The 13968-nt window shown below is 45.5% G+C and overlaps 1 protein-coding gene and 1 pseudogene across 2 annotated transcripts; one reads left to right on the top strand and one right to left on the bottom strand.

The window, feature by feature from the left end:
- Positions 1 to 1305: 1305 nt before the first annotated feature.
- Positions 1306 to 3326, bottom strand: LOC119292683 (annotated as a pseudogene).
- A 3728-nt stretch (positions 3327 to 7054) lies between these two features.
- On the top strand, positions 7055 to 9061 carry LOC119292666 (patatin-like protein 2). 2 transcript variants are annotated; one of them, XM_037571424.1, is made up of 6 exons: positions 7055 to 7288; positions 7387 to 7565; positions 7669 to 7864; positions 7953 to 8114; positions 8203 to 8490; positions 8643 to 9061. In XM_037571424.1, exons 1-6 carry the CDS (start codon positions 7160 to 7162, stop codon positions 8865 to 8867), a joined length of 1179 nt encoding a protein of 392 aa, XP_037427321.1. In that variant the 5' UTR covers positions 7055 to 7159; the 3' UTR covers positions 8868 to 9061. The 2 variants fall into 2 exon arrangements, with proteins under 2 accessions (XP_037427321.1, XP_037427325.1); XM_037571428.1 differs by having other exon boundaries at positions 7057 to 7288; positions 7675 to 7864.
- The last annotated feature ends 4907 nt before the right edge of the window (positions 9062 to 13968 follow it).

Genomic DNA, 13968 nt, shown 5'->3' with positions numbered 1-13968 from the left:
GACAGCAGCACTTTGCGCCCACAATCCCAAGTACCAACACCGCAGCCCCTAGCACTGACAACACAACCTGAAGAAGCAGCATTGAAGGACCAAGGAAAGGCGTTGAAATCTTAAGGTGTCGCCTTGTAGAAATTTGATATGTAATTGACCATATGGTTCAACCTGAACCTACGTACCATCCATTTATGTTTTCTTCCACTTGTGTTTTCTGCCGTGGATGGTTATAACTTGTGTTTTTCTATGTTATCATTGGATGACTATCAAATTAACTTAGAGGAAATGTCTATGAAATCTACAGACTGTGGCTTCCTGGTGATTCTAACTTGTAAAGGTTGCGAGTGTTCAGCGGCGGCAAGGTAAATAACTAAATATGCATCTACATTATATATCACCCATAAATGTTTAGAAAATGTGACAATGTGTACGAAATGAGGTTCTTCAATAGGTATGCTGTTTACTCTTAGAATATCTATGACTTCTCTAGTACCATAATTCCCAAGCCATGCCATCTTATATTGACTCCGGGTATATATATACCAGTTCGACGCAAACCATATAGAGTTCATAAGTAGCTTTCCATGATTCCATCAGCGAATCAAAGTATGATGTGAGCGTATCATGGTTAGTAACAAGAGTGATTAATTAGTTATGGTCACCTTCAGCAAGACAACTAGATTCCACGGGATAATAGTAAACATATTATTGGTAGCTCATGACGGGCTTTGTGCAGAGACATAACGTGCCAGGCAACTACTAACTGACATCATATGTGTATGGAAGCACGTATTGATGATTCCTCCGACGCGGCCTGTACAGCTGGAATATGAAAATTGATTCGGATTAGGATAGCAGGTGTCCTTAGCTCTGCATGCAAGTCAAACCAATACAAGAGACAAACCTGATCTCTGCTCGTTGTATTTATTTATTTTAAAAAGGATGATGGAGCCATGGAGGTTTCTTGTGGGCAAAGGACGTGACAATGAGAAGTTCCTTGTGCTCGAACCATCATGTTTTTTTGTGGGCAAAGTGCACGACTATGCCTCTGCAAGACATTTGTCAGGATTTTTCTTCTTCTTTTTATTTTTTTCAAAAAAGAGGTTGGAATTATTGTGATGCACACATCCATCTATATTGAAGTTGATCTAAGGCAATGAAACATTTGTCAGGATGATCAAGGCTTTTCTCATTCAAAAAACATCTATATCAGTAAGTCACGGAGAATTTGGATAGATCGACCTAATACCTGATTTGTTGCATTTACCTGTCATATAAAATTACAATTACTGACTTTGAAAGGGAACACAGTAGCAATAATAATTCCATGCATTCATATGAACCAGATTACAACGCCTTTAACAAATCTTCTGTAATATGCACAAAACTATATTATAGCACCACCGTACAGTAGGATTTACTATATGAACATATAAAACATAATGGAAAAAACATGCATGCATATACATGCACCAAATTAGATGAAAAAATGAAACACACTAGGTCTGTGTAGTTGCTAGTTCGTTGTGACGGCGACGCCTCTCATGGGAGAGCTGCTTTGCAAACTTAGCTAGTTGCTCCGCGTTGGTACCCTCGTCGGGTACCTCCACATTCTGGCATGTCTCTAGGTCCACCTGAGATACCTTCTTCCCGAGAAGCTCATTCCCAATCTCCACCAGCTTATCCAAGTTAGCTTTGGAGCAGTCGTCGATTGAGCCTGCGCTTCCGCTTAGTTGATCATACTGCATTTGCATGTACATCAACCATTCATTAATTACCGTAGCAGATAATTGTTGTGTACATCAATTGATGCAGAGGCCGGGCAGTACTCTCTTTAAATTACCACAATAGGCCACTCATTGTTATGTTTTCTTTTTTGGGTATAATAGGTAGGTGGGTAGGTACCTGGATACGCAAGTATTGATGGGAGGAGCCGAGCGCGGCGGAGAGGATGGAGAGGTGGATGTCGACCATGTCGCCGCTAGCCGCATTGAACATGTCGAGGATCGGGGCGGTGCCGCCCTTGAGGATCCAGTCCAGGATGCCCCACTGGGCGGTGTCCTTAGCACTATACTTGCCTTTCGGATTTGAAGACGTCCCGCAGCCGATGGAGATGACCATGTATGACTTCCCGAGCAAGTCACCGTTCCCAGCCACGATGATGTCCTCTGCCACATGGCTCATCGCATAGTGTCTACCGTAGCCATGCACGTGAGATATCGAGTCAGTTGGGCCTGCCTGACGACCGAGTTGTGTGTACTGGTGAACTTAAGTAGTTACAGGGTTGTTGGCGGCGACGCCGCCGTCAATGAGGTTGAAGGCCCTTGTGCCGCCCTTGCCGTCTTCGGTCTCAAAGTAATGCGCCGGGAAGAAGGTGGGTGCGGCGGAGGTGCCGATGGCGATGTCTGACAGGAGCGCGTTCTTCGCTGGCTGGTTCTTCAGCTGGTCAATCATGCATGCACATATGATTAGTTGATTGTTCGTTACTAGGTACTCCCTTGGTCCTAAAATATAAAAACATTTTTAACACTAGCATAGTGCCAAAAACGTTTTTATATTCTAGGAGAGAGGGAGTACATAGGTAGCATCATACCATGCATATGTGTGCATCACATGGGTACCTGGTAGCTGGAGAAGATGGTGGGTTGCAGGTGGGTGATATCGAAGGCCGGGATCACCACGCTGGTGAGAGCCCCGTCCAGCTTGGTGGCGCCGAGGTGCCGACGGAGCAACGATTGGAGGTACTTGCCATTGTACTTGGGCCCGGTCACCATCCCCAGAGCTGTGCCGATCTTGGAGAAGATTGAGTCCCTGCACCTTGGCAATTAACTCTCCAAGAATCGATGAAATTACGATGTCGTAAACTAAGGAACTGATGATCCATATACTGGTATGTGTATAGTGATATACATATGAATGCATGCTTAGTTAGTTAGTTGCATGCGTACTTCTGTGAGAAGATTTTGGGCGACTCGTCGATGTAGAACTTTGCCAGATCCTTGGCATCGAACAGCGGCCGTCCATCCTTGTCCGGCGCCGTGAGCATCACCGTCAAAAGGCCACCGGTGCTGGTGCCGGCGACCACGTCGAAGTAATCCGCGATCCGAGCATCCGGCCCGTCCAGTTTCTACGGGCAACACATTACACATGCAGTGATATATGACAAGATCGATTGATGAACATACGTAAAAGTATCTTACCTGGAGCTCCTTCTCAAGGAAGGCGAGGACGGTGGCTGGGATGATCCCTCTCACACCGCCGCCATCGATGCTCAGGATGGTCACCAGCTTATTCACCTTGTCACCTCCTGCAGAAGAACTACTACTTGCCATTGATTTGGAGTTTGGTAACACGTACAGCCCAAGCTAGCTACGAAAACTCAAGAAGAGAATGTGGCAAACTAAGGATTTAGCTAGAAAGAACAAACTTGTTATATATATAGACAGGTCTGGAGCAACCAAATAAATTAACTACTACCTCCGTCCTGGTTTATTAGTCCTCTATGTAATCTGTGCTAAATTTTAATCAAAAATTTAACTAATAAAATGTTAGTGCATGTCAACAAAATTATATTGTTGGATTCGTATCATAGTTTTAAATAGCCGGCTATAGCCCCGCTATAGCTGTTTGAGGGTGTTGCCGCTAAATGATTTCATGTACAATTTGCCGCTATAGCTCCGCTATAGCCTGCTATAGCCCAGCTATAGCTGTTTTTAAGGGTCGCCGCTAAATACCATAGCCCGCTATTTAAAACATTAATTTGTATTTGAACATAGTTTTTAATGATATAATTTTTGGTGACATGCATGAACATTTTGTTAGTTAAATTTATGATCAAAATTTGGCACAGATTACTATAAGAACCAATAAACCAGAAGAGAGGTAGTAAGAAGCAAGAAACGTTAACTCGTTCCCTCAAATATAGGGTGTAATTGCAAAGTCAGACGTCAAAAAGGACAGAACACAACTAATGCTAATGTTATATAGTATGACCCCACTGGTTAATTGTGCCCAAAAACAATCACAAAGTCAGATCCTCTCTCTCTCTCTCTCCAATCCTTTTTAATGTAATCAATTCTTATAGTTGTGTGTTTTGTATCAACTAGGTACTAGATACCAAGAACAAATAAAATATTTCTTTTCCCAAAAAAGAGTCACATAGTAATTATTTTCTTTGTATGTACTTGTGCGCCCACGAGCCTCGTTTAGAACAGGAGGAGATTATGTTGATGGTTGCTCAATGGATTTTTTCAAACTATTTACTTTCTGTGAGAAAGATTTTTTTTCTAACTATTAACACTGGTACATGCACAAGTATTTCAATTTGTTGTATGAAAAATGCTACAATATATAATTTGATTGCATTTGCATGTCATCTTTTGAGAAACATGGGCGCTTCACAGTTCGTAGTCCAAGGCTGCATGCAACTGCAAGCACCCCTTTCAAATTCATGGCACGAGGCCATAATTGGCTGGATAAGATGCCTCAACAAATGAAGGTAGTTTTTCGGAAGTTGTCAGGTGGTTCCTAGTTGTCAGGTGGTTCCTTTCAACTGCTGGTAGCTGGATAATAAACTAACAATTTGTCTAATTCACATCTAGATGTTTTTAAAAAATGTCACATTTAAGCTCCCACATATATATAATGCAACAACAAAAAACTAAAAAAATTAGGACAAAAAAATAAACCACAAACAGAATGGACATCAGCTTAGATGTGACATAACTATGTCATCTAGATGTGTTCTAAAGAGACCCATAAACCAACGCCGAGTCAAGCCCCGAATACATGTGTATGTATCTTAGTATCAGAGGGATGTGCAGACGACGATAAGAATAGAATACGAGCCTTCCGCTATTAAGAGTTTTCAGCCTGATTAATACTCAGAGGGTGTTTGTTTCCAGGGACTTTTTTGTGTAGGGACTAGAAAAAGTCCCTCTTAGAGACTTTTTTACCAAACGGAAGGGACTTTTTAGGGACTAAACTAGACATTTGGGACTAAATGAAGAACTCTCAAGGAGAGTCTTTTTGGGACTTTTTGGGACTTTTCCAACAATGCCCCTCCATGCATTTAATGGCCCGCCACCCCATGGTGTTGTTTGATTGTTATTTTTTTATATACTAGGGGCAATATGGTCATTTAATAACCTCTAGGAAGGGACTAGGGACTTTTTAGTCTCTGCAAACAAACAGGGAGGGATTTTTAGGGACTAGAGACTTTTTAGTTGAGACTAAAAAAAGTCTTAGGACTTATGAACCAAACAGGGCCTCAGGCTCGTGTGTGCATGTTGCATGATAGAAATTCTAAATGTTTAAAAAAGGCGTAGCAATGTTTAATCTCACCTTGTTGAGCCAAGGAGGTGGCTAGCAACTTAACAACAACTCTAGTAGAGTGGCTATATCTTTTTTTAGGAAACAACAGTACTCTGCTGCGTATTTTTATTCATTTTCAAATAAATAGTACAGCAAAATGTTCATAAAAGAGCAAAAGGAAACTATACAGAAGAAAAGAAAACTAGCAAAGCTAGCACTAGCAGAAGAATTGAAAAACAACAAAAACAAGTGGACAGTTCATACAAGGTAGGAGCAACAGCTGTTGGGTTCAAATAAAAGCTTTCACCCAGTCTTCTAGTCCATGGTATACTTTCCTCCTTGCTCTGAAAGTGAGCCACTTGATTTCTTCCTTGAATCTCTTTCTGCATGCAAATTCTTTACCCATATGACATTTTTACTAGAACATTCAGTCTAGCAAATTCGTTACCCGACACCCCATCGCTCTAATATTTTAAGCACGCTGCGAAAACTTCCTTGTAGCCTCCATATAGTGCTCCCTTCATCCACCATTTTTTTACGGCACAGACCTTTCAGGATGCCCACACCCTTCCGCCGCCACCCAAATCACCTCATAGCTATGGTTTGTTGTAATCTCTAGTCCCTGAACTGCCGCCATTTTGCACCACTCGCCGCCACTGACCCATTCAAGGCCCTAGCACACCTTGTCACAGCCACATGCCTGCTTCCCGTCGTTCGGCTGACCATTGCCATGGCTGCACCATGAGAGTTTGGACGCGGGCAAGTCTATGCCGATGTTCCTCCCTTCCCTGGCTTGCTGAGAAAGTCGGCGTCATGAGCTGACCGTTCACAACTCCATCTTCCACATCGGCCGTGCCACATTTCGCCTGCCAGATCTCACCGTGTTCGATGACTTGCCCCAATGTATGGTTGCCCCTAATCTGTCCATGTTTACCCGGCAAAACATGAAAAACCACCGGGCCATGCATGCATACCAGTTACTCCATGCACCGGTGGATACACTTCAAATCCAGAAATCACGCATGTTGGTTACTAGCCAATCTGACGATCGGCTTGTTATCTGATCGGATGGCCATGGACTGGTCTGATAGGAGGCGATGCATCAGTAGTCTGATGCTTAGTGTTTTCCTTTTTTTTATTCTTGGTATTGTACCTATCCAGTTGATACAAACACAAAGGAGTACTATTATAAAAAAAATCTGTCGAGGACGTAGATTTCTCATAAAATTAGAAAATCATCTACATTGGTGATCACAACTACTACCTCCATTTGGGTTTATTAGTAGTCTTCATCATAGTTTAGGTCAAAGTTTGACCATATATTTGACTAGCAAAATGTTAATGCACGTCGCTGAACATTATATTGTTGAGTTCGTATTTAATTTTAAGTTTAAATGATACTATTTTTGTTACATCTAATTATATTTTATTAGTTAAAATCATGATTAAAATATGACACAAAATACGAGGGAACTAGCAAATCATGAGGAAGTAAATATAAGATAAGAATAACGACACATCTTCAATTACATTATATTAAAAATGATAGGAGAGAGAGAAAGGATCTGAATTTGTAATATTCTTTCGTGCACAAGGAACTAGCTAGTGGGGTCATACTATACTATTAGGAATTTGGGATTAGCTGGTTTTGTCCTTTTTGACCTCTGACTTTGTGATTAAGACCTGCAGTTGAGGGAGCCAACTAATGGTGTTGCTTCTTGATAATTAGTTTATGTGAACGTTGTCTATATACATAACAAGTTTGTCCTTTGTAATAAATCCTTGATCTCCCACCTTCTGTTCAAAACGTTTGTCATTTGAGCCTGGCCTCGTGTTAGCAAACTCCAAATTGATGGCAGGAGGTAGTTCTGCTACAGCAGGTGACGAAGCGAAGGTGATAACCATCTTGAGCATCGACGGCGGCGGCGTGAGAGGGATCATCCCGGCCATCGTCCTCGCCTTCCTTGAAAAAGAGCTCCAGGTAAGTTACTCCACTTTGATATGTTCATCGATGATGCTCTTCGTGTGTAGTATATCATGCTTGTTAACGGAGTATATCACTGCATGTGTTGTGTGTAGAAACTGGACGGGCCGGATGCTAGGATCGCGGACTACTTCGATGTCGTCGCCGGCACGAGCACGGGTGGCCTCTTGACGGTGATGCTTGCGGCGCCGGACAAGGATGGGCGGCCGCTGTTCGACGCCAAGGATCTAGCGAAGTTCTACATCGACGAGTCGCCCAAGATCTTCCCACAGAAGTAAGTCACCAACTGAGATGCATGCATACTTTGTATATGTCGTCCATTTCTGTACTACACGCAAGTTCAACGTCGATCGTCATCTGGATTATTGCGTGGGAAGCTGCAGGGGCTCCATCTTCTCCAAGATCGGCTCGGCTCTGGCTCTGGCGACAGGGCCCAAGTACGACGGCAAGTACCTCCATTCGCTGCTCCATCGGCACCTCGGTGACACCAAGCTGGACGGGGCTCTGACCCATGTGGTCATCCCGGCATTCGATATCGCGTACCTGCAACCCACCATCTTCTCCAGCTTCCAGGTATCCATGCATGTGGTGCATGCACATGGTGAACTACCTAGTAGTAGTTGTTAAGTAATTGACTAAGCTTGTGTGCATGATTGATCAGTTGGAGAACCAGCCCGCCAAGAACGCGCTCCTGTCGGACATCGCCATCGGCACCTCCGCCGCACCTACCTTCTTCCCGGCGCACTACTTCGAGACCAACAATGGCAAGGGCGGCACGAGGGCCTTCAACCTCATCGACGGCGCCGTGGCCGCCAACAACCCTGTATGTTACCAACTAATTGACCTCGCCGCCGCATTCACAATACGTATAAACAATAATCTCACTCATGGACTGCGTACGTATGCTGCAGACTCTATTAGCGATGAACCAGGTGGCGGAGCACATGGTCCTCGCCGGGCAGCAGCCGGCGGGAAAGTCATATATAGTCATCTCCATCGGCTGTGGGACATCATCGCTCCCAAAACTCAAGTACAGCGCCAAGGATGCCGCCAAGTGGGGCATCTTGAGCTGGCTCATCAAGGACGGCTCCGTACCCATCCTCGACATGTTCAACGCCGGCAGCGCCGACATGGTCGACTTCCACCTCTCCGTCCTCTCCGCCGTCCTCGGCACCTCCCACCAATACCTGCGCATCCAGGTTCGTACCCGCCTACCTATTACAATTAGTAATTTATACTCCAAAAACATAAAAAAGAGGATAGTCTTTATTTTTGGCATCGATTGATACATGTAGCCATCCATCATCTGTTGTAGTAATGACTCAATGATCCGTTGTAAACGCAAGTGCAGTATGATAAACTGAGCGGGAGTGCGGGTTCGATCGACGACTCCTCCAAAGCCAACTTGGATAGGTTGGTGAAGATTGGTGAAGAGCTGCTCAGCGAGAAGGTGTCCGGGGTGGACCTGGAGACCGGCCGGAATGTGGAGGTGCCCGGCGGGGGCACCAACGCGGAGGAGCTAGCTAAGTATGCAAAGCAGCTCTCCGACGAGCGGCGCAGACGCCGCAACAATTAATATGTGCCTGCTCGAACCAAACTAGCAATTGCATGCTAGTTAATGTGTGTGTTTAAGTTCACTTTTACGTTTAGTTTGGGAGTTCAATCTGTTTGATTTATGTCGTTCGTAAATTCTATGGTGCTGTTGTAATAGTCCTGTGCAAAAATCATTGGCACAAATAATATTATGATATTAATATGTGGTTTATGTGACGTGGAAATGATATCACTAGATTTGTTTTCAAAAGTCACCTAATGATAATTGTGATTTTGCGTTACATATATAAACCATGTTAACTGAAGTTTCATGGCCATTGTTAGAGTTAACAAAATCTGATGAGTCATATATCATGAACCAGAAATGCTATTTCTACCTAATATTTTTACAAAATTTCTACGCACAAATAAGGTGGAGCTCTGGGCTGCAACCACCTCAGCACAGAGTGAGTCTGGTGCTGCTCTAATACACTGCATGGTTTTTCCTATCTTGGACACGGTGTGAGGTGTCAACCCTCAACACCGATGCGCCCTGTGCACATAATTCACGCTCTATATAGGTACTAAACCTCTTAATATAGTTGCCTTTTATGCACTAGTTTGCTCAAGAATCCTTGATCATTCACTTTTGAGTCGTATGTATCGGTGTATGTAACCTCTCCGTTCTGGTTTGTATGGTTGCGACTTGCAAGTATCCATAAATTGTCAATTTAATCAACATGTTACAAGTTATACTCCCCCTGTTCCGTTATATAAGGTGTATTTGTTTTTTCAAAAGACAAACGAGTGCATGTTTGACCAAGTTTTTTACAAAAATACATCAATACCCACAATACAAAATTTATATAATTTGATTCATCATGAAAACTAGTTTCATATTTTATCTATTAGATATTGCAGATGTTGTTAGTTTATTCTATAATCTTGGTCAAACATTCAAATGGTTGACTTGTACGGAAATCAATACACCTTTTATTCTGAAACGAAGGGAGTATGTTATAACAACATATCATTAGAAACTTTTCTGTATATGAATTCAATGGTGTGATTTTTAGGACATATATTTCATATTGGGTTAGCAAAACAATCCCTTCGGATGTATTATAAAAAGGTAGAGAAAGAGCAACTTGTAAGCCGAGGAGGCTTCCCAATGACAGGAAAAAATCCTATACGACCTGGGTCGTACGCCCTCGTCGTGAGACCACCTCCAGTGACCGGCACGTGGCAATTCGAATCTCAAAGCAAACCTATTCTCGATTCCCCTTTCTTTCTCCAGCGCCGCCGCGATTCTCATCGTTGTTGTTTTGTAGAACCACCGATGCTTCATGATCCCTTCAATTCCCTCTCCTTCTCGTCTCTGAAGACGGCAAGAGAGCCTCCTGGCTACTCCGGCAGCAGCTCCTTCCCAAACTTGCAGATTCATGCGACCAATCCCCATGGTGCCGGTGGATGGTCTGAACAAGGCGAGGAGCAGCATGGACGATGATATATCCATTGCGCAACCACGGCCCCTCTCGCCAATTTACGGCAGCGACGAGTTTAGGGAGCTGCAGCCTGCGCCCTCTTGCTCATTTACGGCAGCCGCGGCCTGCGCCCTCTCACTAATTTACCTCCAGCCAGAGCTCAGCGCAATGGTGCGTCCTATCTAGGACCAGCACCAACGTGGGCATAGCAGGTTGAATCAGTGGCGCCCTGTGTCGAGGCTCTAGCTGCAAAACATTCTGAAGCCATGTCGCAGGGAGCACGAAGACTGCTGGAGAAGAAAGGGAAATCAGAGAATATCGCTCTTGTTGCTTTGAGATTCGAATTGCCAGCTGTCAGCCCCTGGAGGTGGTCTCACGACGCGAGGCGTACGACCCAGGTCGTATAAGATTTTTTTCCCCAATGACATAAGCAAGGATAATGTTTGACTTGCATGCAGAGGGACACCTGCTATCCTTATCCACATCGATCTTCATACTATTCCAACTATACATGTCCTGGAGAGAAATCAATACGTGCATCCATATGCAATAGTGTCAGTCAGTAGTAGTTGACCCGTTACTTTTCAATACACTATATATTTGGAGACACACACGCACACGCACACGCACATGCACAGGCATGCACGCACACGCACGCACGCACACGCACACGCACGCACGTCAATACTCAACAGGTGAAATATTACCGTCTTAACGAGCATATTTACTATCAACACGTGAAATATTATTGTCTTACTCAACATGACCATAGAACAGGTATCCCTAGATTTGTTTCCAAAAGTCACTTATTAAATGATAATTGTGACTCTACATTGCATATAAAAATCATGTTAATCAAAGTAATTCATGGTCAAAGTGTGTACCCATTTGACCTCCTCACGCGACGGCCCAGACTATTAGAGTTTCTTCGCTTGCCATTTGTGCCGCTGGCGATCCGCCTCATCTCTGGTGGCCTTAGGGCCATGGAGGCGTGGTGGACCTTGGACCTTACCAGTAGGAGGGTTCCTGTTCCTTTTTTTGGTGTTTTTTTGAGATCGATAAGGATTTGTGTTGCGGCTGCTTGAAGATGGTATAAGGTCCTCCCCACCTAGCCGCATTACCGACGGTGCGTCTAGCATCGTCGTAGGGCATGCGAAGGTATGCCTCTTAAGGATGACATGGAATTGAGTCGGTGTTGTAGTCAGTGAATCTCCGTGCATCCAGACTTCGTTCGTGTGTCTATAGGTTGGATCCTTCTGATCTACACTTCTCTTCATCAATGGTGATTGGTGTTCTGATGCGCTGGTCCTGTGGGGCCTTACTATGACAACTTCTCGACTATCTACTACAATATTGCCTGGCTTCAGTGAGAAAGGGGCGATGACGGCAGCGTGCCTTTAGCTCGCTCCAATGGTTGTATACGTCCGTAGGGGTCTATGGACCTAGATGTAATTTTGTTGTTTCTGTTGTTCGTTATACTGCCATGAAAGATGATGGATAAATTGAAAGCTTTCCAGCAAAACAAGTGTTGTCAAGTTAACAAAATCTGGTACACCCAGAGAATATGAACAATTAAATTATTATTTCTTTGGCTAAGCACAAACATAAATTTCTGGTCTTTGGGGAGATATTGTGAATTGTTTATTAGCAAGTGAGACCCCATCTGATTTTAAGAAAGGTACTGCTGCAAGATTCTTACTACCCTAGAAACGGTATGAGGTGTCAATCCTTGACATCACTATCAGTACCACTGCCACACATAGTTGATGCTCTAAGCCGGATATAAATCTCTTATCACTTTTGACGCATTAGCTCCGCTCAAGAATCCTTGAAGACCCGATTTGAGCTGTATGTATTGTTGTATACTCCCTCCCTTACAGCAACTCCCATATCTCCACATCATCAATTTGACTAACGTAATGAAGAATATATAATAGAAGTCATATATTAGAAACTTCTTTTGAATACAAATTCAACGATATACTTTTGAAGCATATAGCACATATTTTGTTTATGATTGCCTAAAGTAGAAATGCGTGCATACCTTATTATAAACCAAAAGAGAAAGAGTAACTTGCAGGTCGAGGAGACGTCCTAATCACATAAGCAGGGATAATGTTTGACCTGTTGTATTTGTTCGGCATGCGTGTAGAGGACACCTGCTATGTTAAATCCACATCGATGCTCCTTCCAGCTATATGCCATGCTGTGGAAATAAAGACGTGCACGTAAGTTAGTTGGCCAGTTACTTTTGCATGCGCTGTATATCTGGACAAAGAACAGCTACATTAGTGTCTTGCTCAACCTGACAATCATAGTTAACCTTTCTTGCTACAAATAGCGTCATTGATATTGACTGCTCTAGCACGTAGAAAGCTACTTAGGAATTCTATATCGGTTGCTTTGAACTGGTATACACCAGGAGATAAGATGGTGTGGCTCAGATATTTTAGTAGAGAAGTCACAGATGTTCTAAGAGGAGTAAATTGCAGACACATCGCATGCACATATGGACTTATACACATTTGAATATTTCCATAGACAATCATGTACTCAAATCCGTAAATATGTACAACTGCATCAAGGACCGGCAAATCTCGTGACCCAAATCCATAAGGGCATCTCCAGCCGTTGGCACCCCTAGGAGGCGTTTTTTTCGCCGCTTGGGGGCTGCCGGCGAGATTTTAAGCCTGGGGCTGAAATTTCTTTCAGTCGTTTGGCCCCCAGGCAGCAACGAGCCGTCGGAGCAGCGCCAAGCGCGGGAACTGCGCGAGATGCGATCACCGGCCGGCCGTTTCCGGCCACGGCTGGTCGCGGGGGTTTGTTCGCTGGAACGCCCGCAGTGCGGCGCGTCCAGCAGTGGTCGTTGCAGCCGCCGACGTGGGGTGCAGCGACGGGCAGAGCGGCGGCCGTGTTGCGGGTAGCTAGCGACCCAACGGAGCAACGAGGCAGCATTAGTAGAGCACCCGGAGCACGACGGGCAGCTGTGCATGGCGGGATGAGCTCGGCATCAAGCAGAGCATCGGCCATGGCAGACGGTAGCGCTCGGTGCTCGCGGGGACGACGGTTACGGCACGAAATCAAGCGAGAGGGGTGGTCAGCAAGCTCGGGAAGGTGGCCATGAGGAAGAGCACCGACGCCCAGTGCCCCCGCCGCGGCCAGCGACGCTAGGAGGAGCGGCCGACTCACCGGAACGTGCGCCCAAGCCGGACGGGGCGAGCAGGCAGGGAGCAAGGCGGGCGCGGAGGAAGCCGCGGGAGGCGGAGCCGGCGCGAGCCGACCAGCCGGCGTGCGGGAGGCTGGCCGGGCGAGGCGGCGAGCGGACGGGGCCGGACTCGGCGCCGCTGCTGGAGCCGGACAGGGCGATGGTGAGGTATAGCGTCGGCGCGCGCACCACGGTGTCCCACGAGGTCTCGGACGAGCGGAGACGTGGCGTCCTCCCCGTGAGCTCCGTCGCGCGCCCCGTCCTTTCTCCTCCGCCATGGCTGTTGGGGGCACGAAGACGTCGATGCCACCCTCCTCCTCGTCCGGCTCTTCCTCATCGGCGGGTGCTTCTTGGGCGGGGGCAGGAACTCCCGTGGCCGCGCGCGCCCGTGGCCGCGCGCGCCCGTGGCCGCCCCGGCCTTGCCTGCTCTGGCCTCGCCCGTCCCGGCCTTGCCT

Source organism: Triticum dicoccoides, chromosome 1A, assembly GCF_002162155.2.
Source record: "Triticum dicoccoides isolate Atlit2015 ecotype Zavitan chromosome 1A, WEW_v2.0, whole genome shotgun sequence".
In the NCBI taxonomy this organism is placed as follows: Eukaryota; Viridiplantae; Streptophyta; class Magnoliopsida; order Poales; family Poaceae; genus Triticum; species Triticum dicoccoides.
This window is presented reverse-complemented; position numbering and strand designations above follow the sequence as displayed.

Excerpts from the sequence above, each read along its gene's own strand:
- LOC119292666 (XM_037571424.1), top strand. The coding sequence starts at position 7,160 with ATGGCAGGAGGTAGTTCTGCTACAGCAGGTGACGAAGCGAAGGTGATA. Across the intron at positions 7,566-7,668 it reads CCCAAGATCTTCCCACAGAA|CTGCAGGGGCTCCATCTTCT; the intron begins GTAAGTCACCAA and ends TTGCGTGGGAAG. Across the intron at positions 8,115-8,202 it reads CCGTGGCCGCCAACAACCCT|ACTCTATTAGCGATGAACCA; the intron begins GTATGTTACCAA and ends CGTATGCTGCAG.